Genomic DNA, 11,189 nt, shown 5'->3' with positions numbered 1-11,189 from the left:
GTTGATGTAAAGCTGTGCGTGAATTACCTGGAGGCCTCTGTCCTGGTTTCAAAGAACTTCTTCATTGTTTGAAGACTCTGTGATCGTGGACTACGTCTCTGTGATCATGGACTACATCTCTGTGATCGCGGACAATGTCTCTGAGATTATGGACAAAGTCTCGTGATCATGGACAGTGTCTTTGCGATCGTGGACGATGTCTCTGAGATCATAGACGGTGTCTCTGTGATCATTAACAATGTCTCCATGATCGCGGGCAGTGCCGTCAAATCGGTGACCCCCGTCTCCGCCGATTCTATCGCAAGGTCTCTACGAAGCATGGGACAATGTCTCTGATCATGGACAACGTCTCTCTCGTCTTTGACAAGGTCTCTGCGATCACGGACAACGTGTGTGATCGTGGACGATGTCTCCCTCATCCTCAACAATGTCTCTCCGATCCTGGACCATGTCTCTGCGATCGTGGACGATGTCATGGACGTGAAGTAGTGACACCTGGAGAGACAGAGAAACATTCAAAGGAAAAATATTCAACATTACAGCTGAACCACAACATTTAACAAACATTAGAGGCTGTTTCAGAAAATCAACAGTTGACTATCATCACCTCCTGAACAACCAACAACAAATATTTGGAAAAAAGTAAAATGATCATTAATTTTGTGTCTATCAACTAATCACTGAAGCAATCATGTACGTTACTTTTACATTACTTCTATTAATACAGGTTAATTATACATTATTTATATATTGCAGATTCCTTCTATTATTACACTTTTCTGATATACTGAACACTGAACAAAAACAATGTCCATGCTCTGTGTTGGACAGTTGATGTAAAGCTGTGTGTGAATTACCTGGAGGCCTCTGTCCTGGTTTCAAAGAACTTCTTCATTGTTTGAAGACTCTCTGTGATCGTGGACTACGTCTCTGTGATCATGGACTACATCTCTGTGATCGCGGACAATGTCTCTGAGATTATGGACAAAGTCTCGTGATCATGGACAGTGTCTTTGCGATCGTGGACGATGTCTCTGAGATCATAGACGGTGTCTCTGATCATTAACAATGTCTCCATGATCGCGGGCAGTGCCGTCAAATCGGTGACCCCCGTCTCCGCCGATTCTATCGCAAGGTCTCTACGAAGCATGGGACAATGTCTCTGATCATGGACAACGTCTCTCTCGTCTTTGACAAGGTCTCTGCGATCACGGACAACGTGTGTGATCGTGGACGATGTCTCCCTCATCCTCAACAATGTCTCTCCGATCCTGGACCATGTCTCTGCGATCGTGGACGATGTCATGGACGTGAAGTAGTGACACCTGGAGAGACAGAGAAACATTCAAAGGAAAAATATTCAACATTACAGCTGAACCACAACATTTAACAAACATTAGAGGCTGTTTCAGAAAATCAACAGTTGACTATCATCACCTCCTGAACAACCAACAACAAATATTTGGAAAAAAGTAAAATGATCATTAATTTTGTGTCTATCAACTAATCACTGAAGCAATCATGTACGTTACTTTTACATTACTTCTATTAATACAGGTTAATTATACATTATTTATATATTGCAGATTCCTTCTATTATTACACTTTTCTGATATACTGAACACTGAACAAAAACAATGTCCATGCTCTGTGTTGGACAGTTGATGTAAAGCTGTGTGTGAATTACCTGGAGGCCTCTGTCCTGGTTTCAAAGAACTTCTTCATTGTTTGAAGACTCTGTGATTGTGGACTACGTCTCTGTGATCATGGACTACGTCTCTGTGATCGCGGACAATGTCTCTGAGATTATGGACAAAGTCTCGTGATCATGGACAGTGTCTTTGCGATCGTGGACGATGTCTCTGAGATCATAGACGGTGTCTCTGATCATTAACAATGTCTCCATGATCGCGGGCAGTGCCGTCAAATCGGTGACCCCCGTCTCCGCCGATTCTATCGCAAGGTCTCTACGAAGCATGGGACAATGTCTCTGATCATGGACAACGTCTCTCTCGTCTTTGACAAGGTCTCTGCGATCACGGACAACATGTGTGATCGTGGACGATGTCTCCCTCATCCTCAACAATGTCTCTCCGATCCTGGACCATGTCTCTGCGATCGTGGACGATGTCATGGACGTGAAGTGGTGACACCTGGAGAGACAGAGAAACATTCAAAGGAAAAATATTCAACATTACAGCTGAACCACAACATTTAACAAACATTAGAGGCTGTTTCAGAAAATCAACAGTTGACTATCATCACCTCCTGAACAACCAACAACAACAAATATTTGGAAAAAAGTAAAATGATCATTAATTGTGTGTCTATCAACTAATCACTGAAGCAGTCACGTATGTTACTATGAACTGCACAACAATAATGAACACAGTTAAGTAAATTTGTGAATGCAGGATTTTTGTTCATTATACTTCAGTAAAAAGTCTGAGTATTTCTTCCACCACAGACAGTCATATACGGAATCATTATTTCAAATTTCAACCTTCTTCTTATTAAAACATATTTAAAATGTCTTTGTGTTGTGTTTTTTTGGCTAAATGAACAACAACCAAATTTACAAAGGTCTTAACAGCAGCTCATGTGAAATTCTTTAAGTAAATAAGTGTAGAACTGGTCGTTATAAACTGTAAAGATGTTTTTTTAATCCCTCTCTGACCAACAGTTACAATTAACACACTAATGAACAACTCACTCCAATATTTTATTTGTAGAATTGATATTGTTTTGTATGGTGTAGTCTAGTATGTCTAGCACATACACATAATTAAGAATTTCTGATAATGTACAATTAAACACAAGTTAAGATATTTTTCTATCAAATACTTTTTTCTATCAAAAATTCTATCGATCCTTAACAATAACAATAACATTCGATATTTTTATGCCTTACTATACCGTGACATTTTTGATGCCTTACTATCACTTCTACATTGCTTTTATATTACAGATCACTTATACTGTTACCTCTAATCAGGGGATGACATTAAGCTATATCTGTGACTGGCACACACGACTAGATCTCTGGCCCTATCATTGTAGCCACTGGCCCAGGAGTATTACTTTTAATTCAGCAAATGAGAGTAAAAAAATTACACTCTTAATGAATGAAATGAAAAGATGGTCGGAATCCTTTACCAGTGACACTGAAATAAGGTCACGTCCTTAAAATAGAAGGCTAATGCTAACGCTCGCCTCTAACGCAAATGCTAACGCTAGCCGCTGATGTAAACGCTAACGGTAGCGGCTAACGCAACTGCTAACGCTAACCGCTAGCTACCTCGCTCCTTAGCCTTACCTTCGCGCCGCGAGGTCCAGACTCACTCGTGTTCGACAAAAAGGCAGCTTCAAAGCTTGCTTTAGCATCTAGGCTTCTTCAGTAATTAAGTTTTCTCACAGTACTGCCAAACCGAGTTAACCGTTCAAGCACTGATTTAAATCTGTCTCGCGATTTCGTTTCTCCGCCTCTCTTCGCTCCTCCCAGAAGATCAGAGCCAATGACAACACACGCAAGCCAACAACTGCAGAAAAAAACGCCAATTGGCCAGCTAACTATTCCGGTGGACAAGGTGCAGCCTGTGAAGCTACGCAGATGGACACACAGGGAGAGGGAGAGAACTTGAATCTCTTTCGTCGGACATTCGTCAATGTAATTCTCATCCTGCTCCAAGTACCAGCAACAGGGTGGATTTTAACCAATCACCTCAGGACCAACACAATCTTACAGCCACAAATTCACTAAGCCACAAGTTCCTTTTCATTAGCAACATCTCTCAGAGTGCTTTGTAGTCTTCAGTTTGGGTGTTTTCTTCAAAAATTCACAGAATCTCATGAGAACTCTCATCCTGCCAGTAACAGCAAAGGGGTGGACTCGAACCTTTCATCCTGGACAGTAACAAAACTTGTCCTTAAGACATCTACATTCAGAAGAGAGGTCATGGGTTTCAAATTGCAGATTCCAAATGATTTAATTGATTTGCTTTGTATGAGTCATCAGAGGTACTGAGATGTTATATTGGTGATTGCCTTCATAGTGTCCCACAGTCTTTTGGGGTTCATTACAGATATGTTTTGTTCAGGGATCTCCTGATGTCTCCTCTCTTGTTGGTTTTGGTATTTGCATGGGATTTGTTAATAATTTTTATTGATAATAAGAAACTGCTTTACAGTTATATGCCTTTGCCAATCAGTCCAGGTGCAGTTACTTAGTTGACTTAAATGAATTCTCAAAATTATGTGCTGTCACAGTGATTGTCAGATTGAGAATGTGACGGACGGATAGACAGACAATTGGTAAACATAATGCCTCTGGCCAGAGCTGTTGCCAGCATGGAGGCATAAGAAAAATGCTACATGTACATAAAATTAGCCATTCATGACGTGTGTGTATTGTGATGCTGCAACTTCAAAAATCTTGCTAGAATATTTGAAAGTTTTTATTGGCACCTTAGTTAACAGAGATAAGCATTTCCGCATTCATCAATAAGTTTCATTTAAGGAGAATGAAAAAAAGTCCTGAATTTTGAAGTTTCCTGAATTAATTTAAATGAATGTGAATCCTACCCTGGTTTGAGTTAACATTGGCTATATAAATAAAAGCATAGGCAGTATGTTGCATAGTGACACTAGATGATTCATAAGCACATTAAAGCACGAAGCACATTTCTGACATTAAAATATTTCAAGTATCTCTAGGAGACCAAAAAAAAAATTCACAGAACAGGCCATCTCGACTCTTCCCTTTCTTTATTCCATCTGACTTTCAATATGAAAAACAGTAAATTATAATTTACTCTGTTTTTAAAACAATCTCAATTCATCGTGAGGTCTACACTTAAATGTCATCGTGGCTTTCGATATTTCTATTCAAGACTTTAGGCAGCAAAGCTCATACATGTATCAAAGCACAAATAGATGAAACAGACAAAACAGAGGTGACACTACTCCCACACAGACCAGTAAAATAATCCTTGTTTCCTGATCTAACATGAACAGAAAAGTGTGGGACCTTTCTCAGACCAGAAAAGAAGTTGCTCCAGTCAAAACATCAAAGCAGAGCCACCTGATCACTTCTAAACCTGGATTTGAACTCTTCGCTTACATGAAATGGACGGTTTGTGTGAGGGTAGTGCGCTTTTCTTCCTATTGGCTCAGAAACAATCACTTATGAGATATCAGACCAGACCAATATTAGCAATAATACCTTTGCTATACACAAACATACATACTTAAATATTCCTAAAAAAAAAACATAATTAACAAATAATTACACAGTATAGAAAAACAACTTAAAGCCACTTGCTCTTGCTACAAATTTTTGAAAACATTACATAAAAAAGACAAAAAAGGCAAAACTAATGAAATAGGGCTGTGCTGTGAGAGAAAAGGCATTAAAGCCTCACATGTTCTCTTAATAGTCTTGTAGCATGTGTTGTTTTGCTCCATGCATACACAGACTGAGTCTTGTGAAAGTGTAGTTCTGTCTTTTTGTGATGGGATATCCAGATAACTTGTGTGTTTCATCCAAGTCCAGCTTCAATGATGTGTGTGTTGAGTGTTTATTTATTTACTTTTTTAAAGGGTGAGATGGCATTCGGACAGCCAAGTTCATCTTCTACATAAGTGAGCGTGCATTCCGGGCTTTATCTGATGAGGTGGTATGTGAGCCAGTACATGAAGATGGGTTGTGCTGCTGCTATAGACATGGTGAGGTACATCCTCAGCTGATTTCTGGCCCCTCTCACCAGCCTCCCCTCTGCCGCTGCCTCGGATAACAGCTTCAGACGCAAAGTGCGGATCTGAGGGGAAAAAATATCCTTAGTCAATGTGTCAACCAGGCAACAAACAATATGCAAAGAAAAAGAAGCAACTGAAGCCATGAAAAAAGAGGTCTAAAAATGAGGACAAAATGGAGAAACTCAACAAGGTTAAGAGGAGTTCATGTGGCAGTCTGAGAGAAACCATCTTTTGTGTGTATTCATGTCTTTTATGCACCTGACATCAGTTACCTCTCATGTTACCTGTATGCAGGTACAGGGAAAGTTATTTTTTTAAAAAGGACATGCTGTAAGCCAAAAAGACTGAAGGAAAAATGTTCAGTATCTCAAGAAGGGAACATTCTTTCCAGGAAATTTAACCATTTGCAGTGCCAAGGCAGTTAATATTCTGAGGCAAACAGCAGATATCTGAAGCCACGGTGGCCTCTGTGGATGTAACTTACTGGTTTAGACCAAGTTAGTGTTGCCTTTCATAGGATTTCATATGATACATTAGCTAAAAGTATCAAAGGTCTACATGTGTGTGGCACAAAAAAAAATCTAAAATGGAGTACAAGAGTACCATATACACTTACATCAAAAGGTTAAATAATGTTTTTCTGCAAGTTGTAGCATTTTCTAAGGGTGAAAATGGGCAGATGTCAGCTGTCACAACCAACAGTCACAACAGTCTATGTTATACCCATGTGATTTCTAAATTTAGTTGACCAAGCATCCTCAATTATTTGTAAACAGGAAATCAGTAAATTAAGATCAACAGTTAAAAGCTCTCTTACTCACCATAAAGACAAAGATGGCAACACAGCACCACAGTAGAGAGAGATAATATGCTGGCTTCCCAAACAAGAGGCCTGCTACTACACCTACGATCATCCTAAAGAAACAGAAAGAGACATAGTCAGGTTATGTATGACATCCACAGAGCAAGAGTGTTTTTAAACTAAGAATAAGAGGAAGGAGAGCAGCTGCAGAGAGTGTGTTGGTGATAAAAATTAAAACATTAACATGTAAAGATGATGTCCATACCCAACGTATTTGTAGCCAGAAAAGGCCAGCAAGTCTATGGTTGTGAGGTCAGTGTTAACAGTCACAAGGTAGAGTGACAGCAGGACTGCCAAGACCTCCATGATCAACCACACCAACGCTGAGCTGGCCTGAACTCCCAGCAGCTCTGGGGAAAACCTGAGGGGTGCACAAATTAGTACAGTGTGATAAATATACAGTGAACTCTGTAGTAGCCTCTAATAGCAATGTGTCTGTCATCAACGTGAAGTGGAAATCTGCGACCTAGCTGTTACTAATCAGTGCACAGATTAAGAATCAAATGATTATAAAGTGTCTTTCCCAAAGCTGTATCACTTTGATAAAAACGTGTACCTGTTCTGCGTGCCGAGGGCCAGTCCAGCCACCAGGACGTACGTTATGAAGCCCATGGCAGGGATGTAAAGATCGGGAGCGTTCACATCAAAGCGTGGAGCCACAGGAGTGTCCTGCTGATAGCTCACCTCCCAGTTCTACAAACACATATGATAACACACTTAAAACCTGCTCTCAAAAGATCCACTGAAATATATTCAAGTGTGAAAAACACAGTATATGGTGTCTGGTCTGGTTTACTTTTTCAAGAAATCTGAACTACAAGAGCTTCAAGCAGAACTGGAGGCACATATTCTCACATCTATACAATCAACTCTACTTCTTCAAAGTGGCAGGCCTAATAGAATAATTGTGTAAACATGACTTGCCTCATGCATGTAAGGGAAAACTAGAAGGCCCAGCTTCTTTCCCACATACACTGTGTCCACAGCAAAGTAGTATTTCAGCTTAGAAATTGGGATGAACCTGTCCAACTGAAACAAGCAAGCACACAGCCATATATACATGTGTTATTCTTTAAATGTGAATATGAAAGCATTCAATATGGGCAATATTTAATGTGGAGAGGAAATATTTGTGAGTCAGTCTTACATTCTTGTCCACCATTTCCCTCCCCTGGGAAGCCAACGAGCTGCCGTACGCCATGGCCAGGTTAGACATGGGGTCTGACAGGAGGGACTGGCCAGGAAATCCTGCTGCTTGAGGCCCGGCCTGCTGGTTCCTGCCAACATGACAAGAAAATGCATCAGCTGAAAGAACTGAAAGAGAGAAATGAAACTAATATACAAACATACAGTGAAACGTATTGTGAGGATATGACACAAAAGACTGTGGAAGCTGAAGAATTAGAATATAAGACTATATTATTATATTAACACATAAAGTGCAATAAGACAATACATATTCACAGTGAGTCCTTCATGAAATGCAAACTTTCTACAACTCCAGACTCAATAGTGAGTGGGGAATTGTGCTTTACATTGAGCTGCTGTTGTAAAATGCCATTTTTGCATATAATTCTTGACTGAGCAGTTTAATATCTCCCACCTGTAACCTGTCTGAGATCCAGACCCAGCTCTACTTGTATCCTCAAACAGCTGGCTGCCATCTGAACCATCCATGGAGCTATTCCTCAGACGCATATTAGCCTCTGGATAACAGATATATATAATAAGAGAATAATTACAGAAACAGACAAAGGAGTAGATCTGAACCTCTCAAATCACTTTTTACATTTTTATTAGTAAATTAGTAAAGCAAGCAAATGCAGCCACATTTACAGGAGAATCAAAGAAATCAGCATGCATACCTCACCCTTTTCAATTGTTTGAGTGAAATTCAGTTTAATGGACTTTTTAGACCAGTCAGCCACAAACACCAGCTACTACATGAACATAATGACATATATTATACTGATAGATTAGTCAGATTTTTTTGCATACCACTTTGGAATATCATGTCAGTGACTACCACACACCAAAACAGTGCCAGCATCATTTGGGACACCTAACCTGGTTACACTACGATGTAAGTGTGGTGTAAAGCGACTTAAGCATCATGCCATCTCAAAATGCACATCTAGTTAAGCATAGTTTGCTCACAAGGGACAAAATCTGTGTGCAACCACCCAAATGCTCTGTGCAGGAGAAAGAGCTCTTCAATTCCATTCCCTGAGGGAGTAAATCATCTTATCACACACTCATCACAAGAGCAGATTACATCATCCTCATGAGCTACAGAGATTTTTTGTTTGGACCTGATTTCCCTGTCATCCCTTACAAGTTATACAAACACAGGGTATGATAGATACTACATGAAAAAAACAAATCCACACACAGACACACCTTTTACAACTTATTTAAAACCCGATATGAAATCTGTCAGCGTGAGACTCACCAGTCGGCCTGATTGTGGAAAAGCTATATTTTAAGCCATATATAAGATTATTTAGGTGTGGCGCTTGACTCCTCTGACGAAGAGGCTTGTTTACATTTTGATGATGCAGAGATTCTTGTTTTAGGGACCTGAGGTTACGTTAAATCACATGTATTTTGAGGGTATAGCCTTATTACTAACCCTAAAACTCATCTTACACTCCTGTTCACCAGCCTGTCCCGGCTCCGAGTCAAAAAAATAACACACGTCTTGGGGACAGGCGTACACTAATGAATATAAGCACGGAAATGTAGCTTAATAAAACAACACAGTTTGGCATAAACCTTCTTAAAATATCTCCCATAGTCGCCACACATGAGCCCAAACACAGGAGGACAGAGTGTACAGATGCCGGTAAGTACGGGGGACTACCGTTATCCAGGCTAGCCCTTGTAACGTTAGGTTAATTAGCCCGTTAGTTAGCTTAGCTCATGCTTATTAATAAACTGTAGGCAAGCTATCAGCTGCTAATTCCGATTTATTTGGCTATTTCTGATTTCCACGTTGGTGGACTTGAATGGACATTCTGGTGTGTGATTTTACAGGTGATATAACATTAGTAACACCCATCGGCTGAGAGCAGCCGAGCTAACATCATGTTTCAATCCCGTTTACGTTGTACGACAGAAAGCTACTAGGCACAAACTGTGCGGCAAGCAGCCGGGGACAGTAAAGACTGATTCGATACATAAAGTCACGTACGTAACTTACGCTGTCTGGACCCACTTTGAGTTGCAGTATAATCCATTAGGACAAACTTGGCGATAGCGCTGGCTGACAAATAACAAACACCACCGAAAGCAGTTGGTACTAGTTAGCAAGCTTGGCAGGGAAGTTGGAGTCATTCATAAAATTTACACGGAAGTAAACGCGTTCCTCTTCTTCTTCTTTCGGGTTTTACGGTAGTTTACATAATTGGCGGTGCTGCCCCCGTGTGGATATAGTCTTCCTCAATCATTGTCAAATAATTCAGTACCTGCCCTGCTCCCTACAATTATGTGACCACTTCTGGTCTTTCTTCTGTGTTTTTTCTACACGATCTTCCTTTTATGACTTTTTATGCTCTTTCCCGTTAGTTCCCCTGTTTCTTACCATGCCAGCTTTATTGTGGAGTGAGTGTAGATGTCTTTTGTTGTGTTATCCCAGTACTGTTGCCACTCTGATTTTGAAAGTGTAAATTGTATAAAATTCTTTTTTGATCACTTCTTTTGCCAACCTGTCTGCTATTTTGTTTCCAGGGATACCTGAATGCACTTTATGACCCACATAAATGTGATATTTATTTTGAATTGGTTAGCAAGAGCTTTTGTATTTGGTTGATCTCACCTCTTCCTCCCACTGTATAACACCATCAGCAATAGTTCAGCAGTTTACACATTCAAATTACCTGGTGTTCTTTTGTTAATTTATAATATACTTGCAGTCCCTGTAACTATAGTTCTCACTGCATAATCAGTGGTTTTATTAATGTGCTTAGTCCTAAGTTCCAGGTATACACATGAATGTTTTCATACCCAGACAGGTCTAACAGTCCATACCGACAAAATTCTTTATCATGCTCTTGCATATATCTTGCCATATGATCTCCAGTTTACCCAAAACTTGTTTTGTTTTCTTTCTCCCAGCATGTCTGCAACACCCTTTCTGTTAAATGACTAACTCCATGCTTCCTCATATTTATCAAATACTTGGCCAGCAGTTGTGTTCAATAAAAACAGTGGCATTTCTTCTGGCTGTGTGTCAGGTTAAACAAAACCCTTCTTACCATGTTTGTCCTTGTTTCCAACAGCAGGTTGTATAAAGAATTTTAACACTCTACTTTTCACATCCCATCAACACATGCTCAACATTTACTTTACTACTACAAATCTCACATTTATCAGATACTTTTGCTTTGATTATGGTAGAAAGTAACTAAGTAAATTAAGTATAGTGTTTAGGTAGCCTGCTTGTACTTTACTTAAGTATTTTACACTCTGTGTCTGTTGATACTTTTACTCCACTATATTTCAGAGGGAAATAATGTACTTTTTACTCCACTACATTATAACAGAACAAGCAGGTCAAATTAGATTCTGCTCT

The 11,189-nt window shown here is 39.8% G+C and overlaps 1 protein-coding gene across 2 annotated transcripts; it reads right to left on the bottom strand.

The window, feature by feature from the left end:
• Positions 1-4,747: 4,747 nt before the first annotated feature.
• Positions 4,748-9,983, bottom strand: LOC108888414 (protein YIF1B). 2 transcript variants are annotated; one of them, XM_018684401.2, is made up of 8 exons: positions 9,819-9,983; positions 8,220-8,322; positions 7,764-7,893; positions 7,541-7,645; positions 7,173-7,309; positions 6,822-6,977; positions 6,576-6,669; positions 4,748-5,816 (listed from the first exon to the last, which is right to left on the bottom strand). In XM_018684401.2, the coding sequence occupies exons 1-8, from the start codon at positions 9,853-9,855 to the stop codon at positions 5,661-5,663; spliced, it is 918 nt and encodes a 305-aa protein (XP_018539917.1). In that variant the 5' UTR covers positions 9,856-9,983; the 3' UTR covers positions 4,748-5,660. The 2 variants fall into 2 exon arrangements, with proteins under 2 accessions (XP_018539917.1, XP_018539916.1); XM_018684400.2 differs by having other exon boundaries at positions 9,810-9,977.
• Between the last annotated feature and the right edge of the window lie 1,206 nt (positions 9,984-11,189).

The sequence above is a fragment of the Lates calcarifer genome, unplaced genomic scaffold (assembly GCF_001640805.2).
Source record: "Lates calcarifer isolate ASB-BC8 unplaced genomic scaffold, TLL_Latcal_v3 _unitig_1345_quiver_2055, whole genome shotgun sequence".
Lineage (NCBI taxonomy): Eukaryota > Metazoa > Chordata > Actinopteri > Centropomidae > Lates > Lates calcarifer.
Note: the sequence above shows the minus strand (reverse complement) of the source record. Positions and strands in the feature narration are given on the sequence as shown.

What these genes read in the sequence shown, in the direction of transcription:
- LOC108888414 (XM_018684400.2), bottom strand. Translation starts at nt 9,855, where the DNA reads ATGGATTATACTGCAACTCAAAGTGGGTCCAGACAGCGTAAGTTAC. An exon ending in GTCCAGACAGCGTAAGTTAC is followed by an intron (nt 8,323 to 9,809) that starts GTACGTGACTTT and finishes TCTGTTATCCAG; the next exon opens with AGGCTAATATGCGTCTGAGG. An exon ending in GGATCTCAGACAGGTTACAG is followed by an intron (nt 7,894 to 8,219) that starts GTGGGAGATATT and finishes TCATGTTGGCAG; the next exon opens with GAACCAGCAGGCCGGGCCTC.